The 20,348-nt window shown below is 36.9% G+C and overlaps 1 protein-coding gene across 1 annotated transcript; it reads right to left on the bottom strand.

Moving 5' to 3' along the window:
- On the bottom strand, positions 6,339-19,356 carry LOC109234002 (importin beta-like SAD2). The gene is made up of 22 exons (XM_019399819.1): positions 19,042-19,356; positions 17,757-17,892; positions 17,518-17,605; positions 17,237-17,386; positions 15,786-15,948; positions 15,121-15,305; positions 14,833-15,006; positions 13,769-13,914; positions 13,554-13,677; positions 13,277-13,457; positions 12,433-12,592; positions 12,218-12,259; positions 12,004-12,122; positions 11,726-11,924; positions 10,725-10,856; positions 9,778-9,881; positions 9,517-9,696; positions 8,773-8,912; positions 8,526-8,665; positions 8,278-8,438; positions 7,268-7,400; positions 6,339-7,150 (listed from the first exon to the last, which is right to left on the bottom strand). Exons 1-22 carry the CDS (start codon positions 19,129-19,131, stop codon positions 6,990-6,992), a joined length of 3,108 nt encoding a protein of 1,035 aa, XP_019255364.1. The 5' UTR covers positions 19,132-19,356; the 3' UTR covers positions 6,339-6,989.

Here is a 20,348-nt window from a genome sequence, read left to right as displayed (position 1 = left end):
AACCGGAACAAGTACATGTGTCTCCTAGGCTATTCTGCCAATTAGAATTAATGATAGTTTTACTATTCGACGATATAAGTGGATCATTTGGTTGTCGGTAAAAACACGCATTCGGTGTTTACACCTAAGCCAGTTAATATAAGTTATATATTCACTCAGGGGCGGATTTATGTGGAGGGGAGTGGGGTATATGAACTCATGCTCCCCTCTAAAGGCTATGTATAAACAATACTAATTTTTCAAATTATGTACCTAAATACTCCCTCTCGTTCATTTTTAGTTGTCCAGTTTGGACTTTTCACGCCCAAAAGTCATGGGAAATGATTTGGAGAATGAGTAGTTAATGATAACGGTAAAATAGGGAAAAAAAATGTCTTTCTCTTGATTTAGTATAGTGGACAAGTAAAAGTAAAAATATATTTTTAGTATAGTCGACAACTAAAAGTGAACGGAGGAAGTATATTGTGGCCACTCATGCTCTAGTGGTTACTTTGGTGTATTGGTGACTAAGTTCCCCTTTTGTCCCTCAGGTTATGGATTCGGTCCCGTAAACAAATTCCTAATTTTTCATGTCTTTTTTAATTAATATAATGGTGTATCCATGTTCTTAAAATCGTTAATATGCCTCTGTATTCACTTTAATTCACTAATTCTTAAGATTAATTATTTATTTATGTGCAAATATCATGTTCGAATAAGTATTTACCCTAGATTATCTATGCAAACACTCAAAGATAAATCACTTGTCATTTCATAGTTTAGCTCTTCCGGATATGGTCTGCAAAATGCAATACGGAAATAGATATAATTTATTTACATTTTACTGTCACTCAAGTGGCTTTTCGTATTAATTGAATATACTTATTAGTATTAGTACCATGTGCAGCTCGACTATAAAGCCAATAAAGCAATCGTTTGGGGTCCCAACTTTTTGGGAGCCCCGTTTTTAAAGAAAATTATATTATATATGTATTATTAAAAAAAATGTGTCTACATTTAAATTTAAAAAGAGTTTTTGGAGCGAAAGTACAATACTTTAATGTGAGGATCACTGTAATAATTAGAGAATGGAATAATTTTTAATGAATTATTTATATCCTAACAACTAATACGAGCCCACATTATTATTTATATATGTACCTTTTTTCATTCTCTCTTTTACTATTCTTGTTCTCAATATTGCAAAGTATCTCAATCGGCAAATTACCGCGGGTTACATGTTGTCTTCTTTAAAGCATTACAAGTAGCACTCATTATATTGAAACAATGCAACACTTTTCGATATCATTATATCGACTTATCTTGCTCTATAGTTTCTTATCCTTTTATTCCCTACTGCTATCTATTATTTTTTGTATTTCGATTATCTTATTTATCTGTGATAGCTACTACTCCTTTTTAGACTACTTTATCATGACTTATTCGCTTTCGTTACTTTCATTTTAATACTGCAGTGAATTATTGTCCTTATCTAACCTTTTTTAGGCCATGCTTTCTCTTGAGCTGAGGGTCTTTCGGAAACAACCTTTCTACCCTCCAAGGTAGAGGTAAGGCCTGCATAGACTCTACCTTCCCAGATCCCACTTTGTAGATTTTCACTGGGTATGTTGTTGTTGTTGTATATCAACTTATCAAATTCTTGAGCCGATTTTATTATTTTAACCTTTATTTTATATTTTTTCATTGCAAATTTGTCGTTGATATTTTTACTTAGGGGCTCTCTCTGAAATTTGACTTTAGACCCCAAATCTTGTTGAGACGGCCCTGATTAGTACCACCGTCTAATCCATCTGCACCAATATCTTCAAGAAATCCTTGAAGAAAGAACAAGGGTTTGAAAGCGAATTACGGTCTAACAATAATGAGGTTTCAGATATGCGATTTATAGGTTGTATTTAAGAAATGTCTTTTATAAATTACAACAACAACAATAACATAACCAATATATTTTCATACTTGGGGTTTGGGAGGGTAGTGTGTACGCAGACCTTACCCCCACCTAGTGAACATAGAGAGGTTCTTGCCAATAGACCCTCGGCTCAGAAAAGTAGGGAGGAGAAGAAGAAGAAGAAGAAGAAGAAGAAGAAGAAGAAGAAGAAGAAGCTGAGGGAGAGAAAGAAGAAAAAGAAGAAGAGGGGGTAGAAGGGGGGGGGGAGAATAGAGTGAGTAGCACCAAAATAGTAATAACAGGAGAATACGGTAACAGGAACAAGCTAAACAACATGGTGTAATATAAATCTGAGATATATGAGAGTACATGGGTGCTAATAGTGCTATTGATAAGAAAGGGAAAAACTCTCAACTGCCTCCTAATCTTCTACCCTAATCCTCAACCTCCACACCCTCCTATCTAGGGCCATGTCCTCAGTGATTTGAAGTCGCGCCATGTCCTGCCTAGTCACCTCTCCCCAGTATTTCTTAGGTCTCCTCGACCTCTTCTCAAACCTTCCATGGTCAACCTCATTACATCTCCTAGCAGGAGAATCAACACTTCTCCTCCTAACATGCCCAAACCACTCAGCCTCGACTCCCGCATCTTGTCTTCCACGGAGGCCACTCCCACTTTGTCTCGAATAACCTCATTCCTAATCTTATCCCTCCTGGTACACCCACACATCCATCTCAACATCCTCATTTCTTCTACTTTCATCTTCTGCACATGGGAGCTCTTGACTAGCTAACACTACGCCCCATATAGTAGGGTAGGTCGAACAACCACTCTATAAAATTTACCCATAAGTTTTGGCGGCACATTCTTATCGTAAAGAACACCAGAGGCTTGCCTCCATTTCATCTATCCCGCTCTAATACGATGTGTGACATCCTCGTCGATCTCCCCGTTACCTTGTATAATAGATCCGAGATACTTGAAACTACTTCTCTCGGGGATGACTTGATTCTCAAGCTTCACATCCACGTCATCTTCAAGGGTCCCGCCACTGAATTTGCACTCCAAGTACTCTGTTTTAGTCCTGCTCAACTTGAAACCTTTAGACTCTAAGGTCTGTCTCCATACCTCAAACCTCGCGTTGACCCCTCCTCGAGTATCGTCTATCAACACAATATAATCTGCAAACAACATGCACCTAGACACCTCCCCTTGGATGCGCCGCGTCAGCACGTCCATCGCCAAGGCAAATAGGAACGGTCTAAGAGCCGATCTCTGGTGCAACCCCATCGTAACTGGAAAGTGTTCCGAGTCTCCTCCCACAGTCCTCACTCGAGTCTTAGCACCCTCGTACATATCCTTAATCAACCTAGATTACGCTACCAGGACTCCACTAACATCCAAGAACCTCCCTATGGAGTTTATTGTACGTTTTTTCAAGGTCAATGAACATCATATGCAAGTCCTTATTACTCTACCTATATTGCTCCACTAGTCTCCTCACCAAATGGATAGCTTCCGTCGTTGATCGCCTCGACATGAATCCGAACTGGTTTTCGAAAATAGACACGGTCCTCCTCACTCTGGCTTCCATCACCCTCTCCTAAACCTCCATAGTATGGCTCAACAACTTTATACCCCTGTAGTTTTTGTAATTTTTTATATCGCCCTTGTTCTTGTACAATGAACCTATCGTACTCCACCTCCACTCTTCAGGCATCCTTTTTGTCTTAAAAATAACATTAAACAACTTAGTAAGCTACTCCAAGCCAGCTCGGCCCACATTCTTCCAGAATTCCACCGGAATTTCATCTGGTCCCGTCGCTCTACCCTTGCTCATCTTACGCACCGCCCTCTCCTCCTCATCTACCTTAATACGCCTACAATATCCAAAATCACGCTGAATCTCGGAGTGCTCCAACTCACGCAGCACAATGCTTATGTTCCCCTTCTCGTTCAATAATTTATGGAAGTATGCTTGCCATCTTCGTTTAATATGTGCCTCGTCTATCAATATTGTGCCGTCTTCGTCTTTGATGCACTTCACTTAGTCCAAATCTCGGGCCTTTTTCTCCCTTACTTTGGCCAACCGGAATAACTTATTGTCCCCCGCCCTTGGCCCCGAGTTCCTCGTAAAGACGTCCAAACGCTGTCGTAACTGCTAACTTCTCCTCTTTCTTTGCCTTCTTATAACACTCCCAAAATAAATTTCTACCCTCCTCGTCTGTACTCTTCACGAGCTTCAAATAAGCTGCTTTCTTAGCGTCCACCTTACCTTGCACCTCTCCATTCCACCACTAGTCCCCTTTATGACTCCCAGAATAACCTTTCGTGACCCCCAAAATCTCTCTAGCCGCTTCCCTATTGCAACATGCTGTCGTGGTCCACATCCTAGTCGCATCCCCCTGCTCCTCTATGCCCTCATAGCCAACAATCTCTCCCCCAACTCTTGAGCTTTGTCCTTAGTCAAGTTACCCCACTTGATCTTAGGTTGCCTGAACACCGCCCTCTTCCTCCTACTCCTCTTTTATAAATTGCATGTCAGAAATGTGATTTAAGCTAACGTCATCTCCCACACAGTCCATTACCCCAGTTAACTTAAGATTCATGTAACACATTTTTTGAATTCAGACAAAACTTACACAAATACTAAGATTTCTCAAAAGAAAAACTCGCATCAAGCTTTTAATATGGGGTCCCATCGTTAGCGAGTGCTAAAATCCCTATAATAAACCTTTTAGCGTCTCACTAATCAGGTTAATTTTTCACACACGGAATGATTAAACCAAAAATTACTTGTTTGGGGGCAAGTGCACAAATAGTCATTTTCAGGGATGATATTTAGAGATTAGCCAGATTGTTTTAAAATTTTAAACTAAAAAACTTAACTCCAGGTCAACTCAGAATATATTTGTTCTGAATAATTGAACAAAAAAAAATATTCAGGATGCACTGGCTAATTCTTAAATAGTAACCTTTTAGAAGGAATACCTGGTGTCATTTCTACGTATTTTTTCAGTCTTCGGGTAGACAATCTAGTTCCATTTATAAGTGTGAACAGTAAAACTATCATTAATTCTTCCCCACATGGTCTTTAAATTACAATAATAATAAAAATAGAATCTTGAAAGGATCCAGAAATCGGCTAAGAATCCACCTCGAATGTAGCTATAATTTCTTCACATTTTACTTGTCACTCAAGCGGCTTTATACATAATTTGAATACTTAATAGGATTAATTGGGTGAAATTCAAAATAGCCAGATTTACGAGTGGTAATTAAAAAATAGCCACAATTTCAAAAGTAATCGAAATTTAGCCATTTTTATGTAAAGATAAATCTGAACGAAAACATTGTTTAAAATCCGAAAAATATTCCAACATAATATACTGAAGTTTTCATATTAAGTAAACAGAAAGAGAGAAACCTAGTTCCAGTATAATATACTGGATTTCCATCATAATATGCTGGAAGTTCATACACATGTGCACCAATCTTCAGTATATTATGCTGGAACTCTTCGTGTTGCAGCAAAATAGTACTCCCTCCGTTTCAATTTATATGAACCCATTTGACTGGGCACGGAGTTTAAGAAAAGAGAGAAGACTTTTGAACTTGTGGTGTACAATGAGGCACATATATTTTGTGTGGCTATAAATCATTGCATAAAGGTAAATTGTTTCTAAATAAGGAAAGGGATCATTCTTTTTGGCACGGACCAAAAAGGAAATAGGTTCACATAAATTGAAACGGGGGGAGTAGTAGCTATGACTTTGCAAACGCTAGCTATTTTTCAATTATCAATTCGAAAACTTGCTAGCCCGTGCTATTTTCACGGATTAATTCCACCGTTGCATTATTTGATTACTTAAATAGAATTACTTCCACCGTCTAATCCCTTTCCACTAGTTTCTACTACTGCTTGCAAGATATTTTAGGATATAATGAAACCAAATCTGCCAACGTTTTGCACAAAGTGAATCAGATCTTGAGCTATCACCTTTAAGATTCGAAGTGTCTAATCGACTGAAAACTACATGTAGCAAAGCATCAGTAGGGTTATTAAAGTACCTTTAGACAGGCAAAGTTGAAATAAATTATTTATTTTCCTCTTCACCTCCCATTTCTGGTTTAACGTAAATAGCTTTCTATAGTCCAGCAAGTTATATCTCAGTCCAATAGATAATAATATACTAATATCTATTAACAAACATGTTTTAAAATTCAGATATCATGCCCTACGAACCGTAACAACAGATATATGATTGAATCAAAACTAATAAACCAGCCTTGCCCATGAACTATTCAATTTTGCCTAACGTTAAGATCTTGCTAACCAAATGCTTTCGCTGTTTCCCTTTAAATCATTAAGTAAAATAGAAATCGGATAAAGTCGGTCAGTGAGCGTGATGACAGCACGATACAAAGGATCATTCATAAAAGGAACAAATAGAATTATAATATTCCAAATGAATACACCTCAAGGAATATGAAATGTTTTACAATCAGCAGCGCTAATTGTGTGACCATTTGCAACGCGAAACACCTTCCAACCCAAAAATAAACCAATGATGTATAATATAAACTACAACCATGACTTACAAAACTTTTAGGGCATTAATCACCCAAATTCAGACAGTATGCCGAATGAATATAATACATAATAAATGCTGTATGCATTTACCCCCATCCCCAAAACCCCCACGCCCACCTAGACCAGATAGAAGGGCTACCAATGAATATTTCTAAGGTTTTTCATCCGTATGAAAATGAACTACAAGACACCCGGAAAAACAACGACATGCAGCAAAGAGGCATTTTCTGACATAGAATAGCCCACTTCACGGAGACTCATCAAAACCACACAGCAGAAGAAAGGGAAGCAGACCCAGTCGCAACTCATCTTCTGCCCCTCTGGAACCACTGTGCATATTTGGATGTGATTACTCATCACGACTCGCAAATTAATGAAACCAGCAAACCTTTCAAATCCTTTAGACTTAGCAACTTACTTTCTTCTCAAATCATTATTGAATGAAAGGGATAGCTGAAGTACTCGGAGCAAATTGAGTTTGGCCATAAGCAAACTGGCCCACCAAAATCATGAAGCAGCTGTTGCTGATGCCTTTACCCTCTTTTCCTTCTCTATTTCTACTCTTCTCTGCTCGGCATGCTGAGCAACGCCATTTGCCAATGCTTGATAATGAAAGTCCAGAGTCTGGGTGAGACTCTGAAACCTCAATGGATCAGTTGCCTGCATAGCTGGATTCAACAGTCCAAGGATAGAGGGGAAAAAAATAGGTGAGCCCATTGCCCAATACAAAGCAAACACATCCCGATATCAAAATAAGCAGAGTAAACAAGCAGGCAGCACCATACCTTTGATAGTTTCCACAAAGAAAATGAAGGGATCCACCTCATCCAGGGGCGATTGCAACTCTTCATCATCATCACTAAAATCATCATCGGAGTCGTCATCTTCATCGGAGTCGTGCGAACGGAAAGCTTTTGCCTGCAAAAGCAGCAAAAAAATGCCAAAGCTTTAAGAAATTACAACTCTGATGGATTGCTTTTTATCTTGAAATAAAGGCATCCACTATCCAGGCCGGATCTGTAATAAGTTCTTTCACAAGAAGCCATCACAAAGGTTTTTTTTTTTATTTGCACCGGGTGTCCGAGTCTCTAAGAGCCCCGACTAATCCCGGGGGTGCACAGGCCCTCGGCAAGGAGTTTCCCGCAAGTGCACCACGGTTAATTCAGGTTTTACCCAGTCCGATGGCCCTCAGAAATTGTTTGCCCATCACAAAGGTAATCTTGCAGAAGGTACTTTGATTCCTTTTCTGTGCTCCAAGGGACAAAAACTGTCACTACGAAACTCATATCACTATGCATGCATACAACAGGAGAGTTCTTCATAAATCATAACCATTCTAAAGAAACCATGTGTATTCTTGCCCCAGGGCTTTGGTCAAGTGGTAAGAGCATAGCGCGTAATATGTGGATTAGGCGGATGTCACGAGTTCAAAACCTGCTACAGACAAAAAACTCGGTACTTAAATATAGAAAAGTAGAGGGCAGGCCCATTATCCACCTAGTTTCAAAAGGTGCGCTAGCTGGCCCTCGGGAATTTCTTGGTTATAACAAAAAACCCAGGTAATATGTCACCTTATCATTGGTTCAACTGTTGCCACGTAAAGGATGGGAAAAAGATCCAGCTCAACCAGCAAATTCAATCGCAAAAATACAAATGTTTTCTGATTCCTCATTCAGTTTAAAACAAGAGGGTCAAGCAACAGATGACTACTCCATAACATGATTACACAAACAAAATGGAGCATCAACAAGACAGATCCCAATAGTAGATTACAGGCACAATTATATGTACTCACCTGTGCAGCCAATTTTTGAAGCCTAGCGCTGTCAGCTTCATCCCCTTCCTCAGCATCAACCCCCATTTCTTTGTCAGATCCATCATCTTCGTCATCGTCCTCATCAGTTTGTAATCCATGCATATCATCATCATCTTCTGCTTCATCCTCCTTAGCGGCTTCTGGAGACAAATATAAGCATATTAGATGCTGGTATATATAGTAGCATTGTGCGAGAAAAATGAGGAAAAAGCAAAAGAAGTTTTAACCTGCTACTTGATTCTTGTAGGCAACAAGCAGCTCTAGAGCTGCTTTGAAAACACGCTCTAAGGCCTCCCCTGGCAATTGATCCACAGGAAGAGGGAGCAAAGATGTCAAGCCCAAGCAGCAAACTTTTTTGTCATGTTCCCTGCAAAACAATATAAGGAGCATCGGTACACAAGTTTTGCTGCTAATTCATTCAAAGTTTTTCGTCTCTCCTTTTCATTGGAGACAGAGAGAGTAACAGGTATTTACCTCTTAAAGTTGACCCGCGCTCCACTCTTTTTTGTTTGTCCCAACATCTGGAACCAGAGATTAAAGACCTCTGTAGCAATGCCAAGCTTTTGAAGTATGTTCAGTGTCAGGGATGCATTATAGTAAAGAGCATCAGCTATCTGCCAAAAGTCAAATTATCAAACAATAGGAACATCAGCAACCTGTGAAACAACAACATCAACAACAACAAACCCAGTATATTCCCACAAGTGCGTGAAACAAAACCTAGAAAAGAACAATAAGCTATCAGAATTTTGAGTACCAGAACTTAAAGCACATAGAAACATCAGCATTTTACCACAAGTATAAAATCAAAGCTACTCTACAGTCAAGTTTTTTGTTCAGTTCTAAAAGAAGGGGAAAAAGGGGGGAAACATGATTATGCGCCATTGAGTGTCTTCATACGACCAACCCGATTAGTTTGGAATAATTTGATTCCATTACTAATGAAGAATGTGCATGTTGGTGGAGCAAACAGGATGTCCATCAGTGTCATACATCTATGGAAAATGACAGACTCCACATTTTCTAGAGCATTGGTCATCCAAACACTACCCAATAAAAACTTATTTCTTCCAAAAAAGAAAAGCAAACAAAAAAAGGAAAGAAAAGGACACATGAGGCTTCCAGGAGACATTCATTTACGGATACCAACCATTTTAGTACATGGATATAAGAGAAACATATACAGTATCAGAAATCTGACAGCATAAAGAAAATTACCACTTGCATCAAGAGGCACTTCAGATATGGCTTCTCAGCCCGACGCAGACGTTCGATCGTGATTCTGATATACGGCTCAACCCAGTGATCCACCTGTCCCTTGCAATGCTGAAACACTACTTGAATGAGCTTAGGTGCGGGCTCAATATCACCATCCTCCAAATTTTTATCTCCCATGACCTGTTCAGAAATGTAGTATTATACATCTAATCTAAAGCAACATGATTAGAAGCTAAAATTTGGTGGCAGTATTCGACTTACAGTTGATATCATATTCCAAAGGCTTTGTTGGTAGTCTGGATCCTTGCAAGTCAGGAAGTGGGCAGTACTCCTGGATATATAGTTGTCCAGAGGAACCAGTATATCTGCAAAAACATAGAGCCAATCACAAAAAAGGGGGAATCAGATCAGGTAAGAGCAGAACTGTAGTTTTTAGTAGCATATAAATGATAAAGCAATTACTATCCACTGGCAAAAAGAACGCTGCATTCTGCAGCACCTGGCATCAATAGAAGAAGAATACGTCATATCTCTTTAAGCCCACAACCCTAATAGTATAGGCAATACAAACAGCCCCAAAATGGCCATTTTTGAGAAGGATGAAACGAAATCAGATCTAAACTGATTTGCAGCATATTTTACCACAGATTTTTTGGATGAAGTAAGATAATTTCGTTGAGAGGGCATCAGGAAGATGCCAAATTACAAAAGACAGAAAGTGTGTTAGCTCCCACACAATTGTAAGCTCCAGTACAAGAGTGCCTATGCTAGAACCAGGGAGCTAACAAAATCCAAAAAAGTGTCAACGCTATTAATAGGGGGAAGAAAGTTCCAACTTAGGGAAGTAACAAGAGGAAGTAGAAAAAAATAAAATGAGGGAAGTAAAGAAAATAGAAAAACATATAAAAGAATAAGATCATAGAAAATACAACAAGGCGCAAAGAGAGCTTTTTTGCTCATGAAACTCTAACCCACAAGCCTCTCCCTGTCACAATGAGTACTTGTTCCTTCTTAATTCAAAATAATCTAGTTAAACACATGAAACTTAGTTGAGCATATATGAGAGCTTAGATAATAATTGAAGCTCTAAAACCCTCATTTCACACAGCAAATGTGTTTATCACACAGGATGGCATCAGAGACAACATTTAAAAATTTACAACCTATCCACATTTAGGGAACAGTAACATCAAAGTATTTAGACGTACTGGGGAAGAAGTCAATAGCCCAGTCTGCTAGCGCCTCCATCATCAATGGCCAAAGACTCCACATTTCCATGGATATTGTTGGCGAAAAGAATGTCATATATGAAACTATCTCCAATACCTCTTCAAAGACCTCTGCAGGGAGATTCAAATGGTGAAGAGAGAACCACATTTTTTTCCAAGAAATACGCAAACTAACAAACTTATTTTAAAAGATAAGGACTCATAATTTCAACTACTACATCTTGCAAACATATAAACCAGGCTAACTTTGGACAAGTCACAGCCTCCACAAGACCAGAGTTATCACGTTTTTCTAATACTTCCATGAACACGCAGAGGGAAATAACAAATGACAAGTTTCTATGTCCTAAATAGATACACTAGGAATGAAGCTTACTTATATTTTAAGATACAACTTACTTTTAGTTGTGCACTGAACCACAAGAAGTTCACATTCATACTGCATGCTTCAACAAAGGAACTGGCAGTTATTTTCACAACATCACGCAGTGAAGCCGACTATGCCAAATTACTTTAAAATGATCCAGCCAATTTTTTCACAGCTTAACACTTCAAGATTTTGTTCAAGGCAAACTGCATGAAAGGAAACCTCATTGTTTTTTTCTTCTTTGTTTTAGAGAAGAGGAAAGAAATTTAAAAAAGGAAAAGGAGCTAAAATTCACTCTCCTCTTGGCCTATCATCTAATTGAGAACGACAGAGAGAAGGCATGTCATATCTTCAGCACCTCTCCTTCATGTCATATCTTCATCACCTCTTTGCCATCCTCAAACAAAGGAAAGAAATGAACTCCTTAAATTTTCTCATTTGTTTTCCTCTCCTATACTACATTACATTTTCTTCCTTCCATTATAGTTTATACCATGTAAGAACTGTCACCTAATCTGATATCACAGAAGTTTCTAAAAAAAAAATAACTTCAACTAAATGCTTGTCCTACTAAATAGAAGGTAAGAAACAAGATAACAGAAGAATAAAGAACCTTGTCCATCAGTAGTCAACATCCTACGCATTATTGGGAGGAGGGTCGGCTCAATGTGAATGAATAGGTGCGGAAGCCGGCTCACTGACTCAAGAATTGTGCTTATGGCCCGTAAACAGCCAACTGCCGCTAGAGCTCCAGGATCATCACCTTCTTCATCTGCTTCCGACGTGTTAATGCATTTCCAAAATGCAGCAGCCTGAAACGAAACCCTCATTAGATTTCTGTGATCCAGATATTTTTCATGCAAAAAGCACTCTAACAACATATATCCTCACCAAATTCTGGCATAAGCCAAGAGCATAAGGAGCCATCTCCTCACCAAACTTGTCAACGATAGTCTCAAGTGTAAACACAAGATCTTCATTCTCGACTTCATTCATAAGTTTGAAAAATTCTGAATGCAATTCATATGAAAAGCGTTGTTAAACAAAATAATTCCATCAACTGATGCTCATAAACGATACAAAACGCAAAGGGTCTTGCAAGTACCATCAAGTAGTTGGGGAATAATGGGCCGGATTTCATCTAAATCTGCATGGACAAACAGATGATATGTGTAAGTAGGATTTTTTTAAAAGGTAAATAATTTAATTAACAATTGGGGAGACCCCGTATATACCAAAAAAAGAGAACCTACACCAAAGTGTAAGCAGGATTAACCCCTATGAATTTGAAAGAGAACAAAATGTCAAGTATATGTTTACCTTTGCAGGCTTCAACAAACGAACGTAAAGCAAAAACAGAATCAACACGAACAGGGAGGTCAGGATCACGCATTCCAGCCACAACACTGTGTAATGCTTTGCGGAAGTTATTTGGATCTGAAAAGTTAACATGGGCATACTGTCCTGCAACCCATGCTGCCTGTTATGGTAGAAGATAAAACATTTAAAATGATGAGGCGGTATCCAGACAAATTTGGAAGATCAAAGCTATGTTAAACAGAAAAAACACACAAAAAAAGAATCTACAAATTTCTCTAGATGCTCCCCCGTTATAGGAAAACATTGTTCAATGCAACTATTGCTATCAAAAATAAAGTAGGGAATAGACGCATTGCTTGGAGACTGAAGACTCAGCAAGGAACTAAGAAAAAACGAAGAAAACCTCCATTTGTACAGTTTCACATATGAGGAATGAGTAAAGTAGCAATCTTCCTCCAGAAATTGGTAACGATTACTGAGAGCATATGGCGTCAACAATACCAGAACAAACAGCACCCGGGATAGTTAGACAAAACTGATTAATCTACATGAGACTGATGGACAAGGAAGTTTTAGAAATAACACTTCCAAATGAAAGGTAGAGTGTGCTGATAATTGCAGCTAGTACATCTATATATTGCAAAATGAATTTACACAATATCAAATTAAAATTCTTCTGCTAAATGAGGGGAAAGGTGAATAAAAGATGTACATATTTCAGCATTTGCCTCATTAATCGTGTAAGAGAAAATCTAAAGGAAATCATTAGACAGAATAAAACTAAGCCAGTAGAAGAGCATATAAACTGCACATTAACAAAGGTCAAGAACACAGTCCAACAAACCTTGGCTCGAAGATGGCCCACAGGACTGCTAAATTCTGGGAATACATGTTGAACAAGCATACGCTCAAGCTCTGATTTGTAAGGTTCAGTTTGTTTCAGCTTATCACATAGAGCTCCAATTGCAAGGAGAGCACCGTCTTTCTGCCTATATGGCTTGTATTCTGGGGCTGCCTCCTCATATCTGAAAAAACAAATGCAACACATAAACACAAGAATTTTGATACCACGAAAAGAGCTTAACCTGACTGTTACCATGTAAAGTAACATAAAAAGATACCTCTTAAAAATCTCGACAATGAATAGTATAAATTTTTGAAGGTTCTCTTTACCACGCTTCCGGACTAACTCGCTCACAAAATCCATTGCAGCAGTTCTGGGACTATATAAATCCTCAATTATATCTACAGAATTATAGTGAGGAAAGTCAATCCAAAATGATTGAACTCAGCTGAGTGGAGGGACAGCAATATATATTATAGTGAATGGCGTTACCATAACCCTTCCTAACATATTCATGTGGATCCTCCTCCCAGAGCTTTTGATCATTATCACTGAAGCACATAAGTGGAAAGATGATCTCGAAAAGAACAATATCAAGTCTGGGTTGCAACAAGCTGTACATGTTACTCTTTGAGATACTGCACAGTACAAAGTAGAGTGATTCAGTAGCCAGAAAAATGTAAAAATAATGCAGTGCATTGACTAAGCATGTACTACAGTCAATCATTAATAAGCAGTAGAAGTAGAAATCAAACTAGGAAAAAATGAAAGGTTTGGCATCTGGCGACAGATAAATAAAGAAAAGTAGCAGAAGCAAAGCAGATAGAAGACCTCTAGAAAAGATGATCGCTATCTAAAAAGTAAGACCCTAATATCCAGTCATTTTCTTTACAAGAAAATCGAGATTTCTGTTTTTCTGTCAACTCAAAGAACTATAAGCTGTATGATATTCAGCCCCACTCAAAACTGAGGTGTCTACTTTCCTTGAACCAAATGAGGATCAGTGATAAGCATCCAGTCAGTTATAGAAAGACGACGAAATGTCTAAAATTTGTAAATGTCTCAACAAGGACTCACTTCTAAGCAATTAATCTCCAGTACTTTTGCTAAGGCCTGCTACCTCATATAAGGTATTTCCTCGATAGAAAATGAGGGCACAGAAGCCCTTTTACAATGCTTTGATCCATTTCATACTGCATTCTCACTGACCAAGCTCTCACTCCCTGCTCACAACTAGAAGAGCTCAAAGAGAAGTTTCTCAATTACAAATGAGCCAGCACCTTTACGCAGTAACTTGATTTTTCTCTCATTATATCCACATTAGAGTATCCATCATTAATCCACTTATAAAACATAGCATAATAAAGAAATCAAAGTTTCAATCGCAATTAAATAAAATCCAACAAGTCTTAACAAGTTACTAAAACCCAAGGCCACTATATGCTTTGCTTACTAACTATAAGCAAATTTCCCAAACGAGATAATCAAGGAACTACTTACAGATAGGCATATGTGACATAATTCATCGAGTCCATAAACTAAGTAGTTGCACAAACCTATTGCTCAGGTATTGCAAAATGAGGTTGATCACCCTATCGGGCAAGTAACCACCAGCACGTATAACATTCAACAAATTAAGGTGGCACTCCAGAATTTTCCCTGCATAACCCTTCTGAAACATTTGAGCAAAAGCTTTGTTGTCTGGGTTTTGAAGTTTTAAATCTCCAAACCTGGAGAAACCAAAAAGGAGTAAGAAATGAGGAACAAAAGAAAAAAAGTGAAATCAATATTAGAAGCAAATCATAATGGACCGGAACCACATAAGCAAAAGGGTATCAATTTACCGGGTGTATAGTCGATTCAGTATATGGACTGTCCACTTTTTCACCTTCCACCATCCCCATGATTTCCTTAGCTCTGGATCAGCTGGTTGGCCTTCCAGAGGGACAGGCCTCTCCAACATATTCAAGAAAAGGACCATCCAGGCATTGAACATATTTGGATCAAACAACTGCTTCGGAATCTCCAACTGGAAAAGTGTTTGATATAGAAAAGGTAAGGAGTTGCACAAACCAATTCAGCTTTTTATCAATGAAATTGAATATCAGAACGGATAGCTATATTATCCAGGTCAGTTCTATGAAATATTAGTCAAATAAAGAATATTTCAAAAGACTAACAAAAGATGAAAAGGCAAACTGACAGAAACTCCCACGGGGACCAAATGTTTCTTAAAAGGGTTTTGCCAAATAGCTAGAAACACCAACCCACATCAGGACATACAGCTTTATAAGAGAACCAAAATATTCCAAAATAAATGGATGATGCAAGCTTTGCCTTAAAAACCTTATCATAAAAGAAAGAGGATCCACCCCTCTCTACAAAGGTAGAGGAAAACTAAAATTTGAAGTGTTTTACAGTATCTAAACAAGATGCAGACATCAGCACCGCGTGACACAAAGAACTAATGTGAACAGCTTTAGTGAAAAAACATCTATACAAAACATACATATATGGATGACCAGAATATTTTGCAAATGAGCTTGATCAAGTCTGCTACTTCAATGGAAGGATTTGCTATCTGAGCAAGCCTGTTGAATATGTTGAGAAGCTGTGGAAAAGTTTCCTCAACAATGTGATAAACAGGTGTCCTCTCCTCATCAGATTTGAATCTGGTAAATAGAAACAAGACATGAGTACAGAAGAAGATATGCCAGAATTCCATCATCCAGGTGATCGTGGGCGAATAAGGAAGATTCATAGATAAATCTGATAGACAACTTCACGACTATGCGAGAGAACCACTCAACAGCATTTTATTTTTCAAAAAACAGATGGAAGAATTGCTAACCCTGCACTTCGCTAGTATTAAACCAATTGCTAAGAACTCTTTGTCTGGTAAATAGAAACAAGACATGAGTACAGAAGAAGATATGCCAGAATTCATCATCCAGGTGATCGTGGGCGAAGAAGGAAGATTCATAGATAAATCTGATAGACAACTTCACGACTATGGAGAGAACCACTCAACAGCATTTTATTTATTTTTCAAAAAACAGATGGAAGAATTGCTAACCCTGCACTTCGCTAGTATTAAACCAATTGCTAAGAACTCTTTGACACTATTATATGTACATGTGTATAACTTGGGGTTTATAAACAAGTACCCGCAAAGATAAGTTGCTTACACTGTATTAAAAAACCTTTTTGAACAAGATAAGTTGTTTAAAACCCTTCTTCAGTTCAAAAAGGTAGTGTTTATTTTTCAAAAAACAGATGGAAGAATTGCTAACCCTGCACTTCGCTAGTATTAAACCAATTGCTAAGAACTCTTTGACACTATTATATGTACATGTGTATAACTTGGGGTTTATAAACAAGTACCCGCAAAGATAAGTTGCTTACACTGTATTAAAAAACCTTTTGGAACAAGATAAGTTGTTTAAAACCCTTTTTCAGTTCAAAAAGGTAGTGCTAAGAGTCAAAAAAGATGTTGGATAAGCTCTAACACAGTATTTTGATCTTGTCCGAGTTTTTAAGGGATTGAACAACATCGACCACTGTCATACTCAATACACCCAAAATTTACAAGCCTAATTTATAAAGTCAACTACCTGCAGCCTCATAACAACTCTTTTTTACAAGAGAGCAGAGGTAATTACTATTATGATGTGTTACAAAAGCAAGAGTAACTCTTTTATACATGTTTTTGAACCTTAGTAAATAACATGCATAAATACCTATATACATTATATATCTTTTAGGTCTTGCTAATAGACATTACTCCGTTAAGACCTGAAGTTCAAAGTAAAGGGTTCAAATACATGAAAAGTACATCCTGTAGCGCAAAATTCACTGGTCATGAACCAGCAGAGGAACTGTAAAGCACAATGTGCAGAAACATATTTCAACAGAAAAGAGATTGTTGAACACGAGCACCCATCTAAATCAACAACTTACTCATATTTCCTGGAGAGAATTCTCAGTACAAACAAAGCACCATAAACTTGCTGATCCTGCAGATTATGCTTTACCCATGGAAGAAGTGTTGGCCACTGCTCCGGGTAGTCCGCATGTATCATTGTCTTAAGGCATTCCCCCAACTGTACTCTGTTACAATAACAAACTTGTCTACTTATGAAAGTCCAAAACTAAAAAATAAAAGAAAAGGAATATCCACATTTTGTCTTTTCAAATAACATAAGAAACACAGTACAACGCGTACAGATGAGCCATCATACCTCAGCAATGAGGGAACTTGTGCAATGAATATGAGAACATTTTGCCTCACCAATTCCTTATCACTTGGCAGGATTTTTGATTGCTCAGCTACATCAACACCAATTTTCTCAGTAAATACCAAATTTACCCGATCACTAATGACAAACATTGTGAAGTATAATTTTTGACATTTAATTCCAAATATAAAAAATCTTTCTTTTTCCCTTTTTAGATGAATGGGGGTAAATATGGCCATTACCAGGATCATGAGGGGACCAATTCTTTGCAACAAAGTTCTTAAAATGAATGCTAGCCACCTGCCGGACTGCCATGTCGCAAGACCCATCTACTATGATTTGCAGCAATCTCACAAGATGCTGGGGAGTATACTGAAACTGCAAACATAGGTGCACTCAGGAATAAATAAAATCAAAAGAATCCAATGTCCACATAACTGTTCTGCTGAGATTTCAATATCCTATAATGTCAAGATGTGAGCTTGTGATCCAGACAGACTAAAATAAAATTCAACAATCACAAATAGCTAAATAACTTAAAATTTAACACTAATGCTTTTTTTATAAACAAAAAAGTTAATAATAACACCTAAGTCAAATCAATTCAAGCTCAATCCTACAATTACCAAAACTACCCAAACTAGTAAAAGTATGTTTTTAAATATATATAAATTAAAAAGAAATCCATAATTCAGTTCCAAAAGTACCAAAATAGTAATTATACGATAAATTTAGATCAGTCTGTTTTGCAAATTAAACAGCATAACAAATCCGATTAAATTCAGTTTACTCTCTAGCAACTTAAAATTTTTGACAATATTACTTTCATAAACAATAAAATCAGATTTATATTTGTACTATCATAAATTAATCATAACAAAATAAATCCAATAAATTTCAGGTTACTCTTGAGCAACTTAAAATTCAACAATAATGCTTTAATAAACAAAATTAAACCTGATTTGAGACTATCTTCGGCAATTTTACTTTTGTATTACTCATAATCTAGTCGTAACAAAACAAATCCAATTAAATAGATAAGGAGTAGGTGAGTGAGTGAGTCCTCACTGACCTGAGCGATTTCGATCACCTAGCAGCCCTTTTATTTGGTAGGTAACATCGCCAAAAATTCAGTTTGTTCTCGACCAACTTAAAATTCAGCAATAATACTTTCATAAACACTAAAATCAGCTTTATGTTTGTATTACTCATAATTTAATCATAACATAACAAATCCAATTGATTTCTGTTTACTCTCGAGCAACTTCAAATTCAACAAAAATGCTTTAATAAACAGAATTCAACCTGATTGAAACTATCTTCAGCAGCTTTACTTTAGTATTAGTCATAATTTAGTCATAACAAAGCAAATCCGATTAAATTCAGTTTACTCTCAAGCAAGTCAAAATTCAACACCCATGCTTTAATGAACTAAAAAACAGCATAACAAATCAAATCCGATTAAATTCAGTTTATTCACGAGAAACTTCAAATTGAACAATAATGCTTTAGTGAACAAAATTAAACCTGATTGAGACTGTCTTCAGCAGCTTTGCGTTCATCAGGATTAGGACTAAGTGCACCACGAAGAACAATAGCAAGGTTCTGAAGATCCATAATTTCACACAAAAAAAAACGAAATTAGATAAGAAGAAGGGAAATTGAAATTCCAAATTCCCTTCTTCTTCTAGGGTTTTATAGAAACTGAAGAGAATGAAGAAGAAATGAGGAGGAGGAGGAAGAGGTTGCGGACAGAGACAGCGAAAAATTGGAGTGTGTGCGAATTGGTTGTGTGTGTGTGTGCGCGTTTAAATCATTAGGGTTTAGAGGGGTAGTGAAAGAGATAGAAAGGGGGTTGGGGCAGAGTGGTTTAACTAATTTATTTATTTTTAACTAATTTACTATTTTTTTAATTTGGAAAGTAGGAAAGAAAATGAAAAGGAACCTTTGTATGGAAACAAGGGAAGAAAATCTGAAAAGGAAGCAAAAGAATAGGAAACAAATGTAATGAAATAACAAGGTGGTATGCTCCTTTGTTTGGTCAATGGAATAAGGATGTGTTTTTTTCACAGCATGCTTTATAGGAAATAATTATATTACTTAAATTGGAGATTTCTGATTAATAATATAAAAAGAAATATTTTATCATCTCACCATAACTTTAGTTCTAATGGAATAAGGATGTGTTTTTAGTAGGACATAAAAAAATCATACAAAAACATTTTTACCTTAAAATGTTAAAATCTATTACGTAAGAAAAATTAATTTTGACTAAGAGCCTGTTTGGAAAGTACCTAGGAACTGAATTTGGATGTAATTACACAGTTTGGCATGTTTGTCTGACCAAGTAATTACTTGGTCAGCATGGAATTGTGTGTAATTGGAGGGGGTAATTACACTCTCCAATTCTCAAGGGGAGGTGAGAATTGGTGGTAATTACATTGTGTAATTACAAGGTTGCTTTTAAATTTTTTTTCTTTTTATTTTTATTTTAATTTATTTTCTTTATAACTTTTTATTTCTATTATTTTAATTTTTTTATTTTTTATTTTGAAGTTTTAAAAAAAAAATTGTACATTATTTATCTTTTATTTCTCTACATTTACTTCTTGTGATTCCATGTAATTGCTTATATTTTATTTTTTATTTGTTTGATTACTCTAGTTTTTGAATCTACACCACCTAATATTAGAAATAATGAGTCATTAACAAACTTGACATATAATGAGTGATGCAATAAAAGTAGAATTTCATTGTTGAATGTAGTTATAAATTTATTATGTATCCAAATCTTAAGTTATGTTGGAATTTGACATATGTTAAACTATTTTTTG

Source organism: Nicotiana attenuata, chromosome 11, assembly GCF_001879085.1.
Source record: "Nicotiana attenuata strain UT chromosome 11, NIATTr2, whole genome shotgun sequence".
Classification (NCBI taxonomy): Eukaryota; Viridiplantae; Streptophyta; class Magnoliopsida; order Solanales; family Solanaceae; genus Nicotiana; species Nicotiana attenuata.
This window is presented reverse-complemented; position numbering and strand designations above follow the sequence as displayed.

Coding starts and splice junctions, on each gene's coding strand:
- LOC109234002 (XM_019399819.1), bottom strand. CDS start 19,131: ATGGATCTTCAGAACCTTGCTATTGTTCTTCGTGGTGCACTTAGTCCT. Junction 13,678..13,768: donor ATATGTTAGGAAGGGTTATG/GTAACGCCATTC, acceptor ATAATTCTGTAG/ATATAATTGAGGATTTATAT. Junction 7,401..8,277: donor TTCAAAAATTGGCTGCACAG/GTGAGTACATAT, acceptor CTGCTTTTGCAG/GCAAAAGCTTTCCGTTCGCA.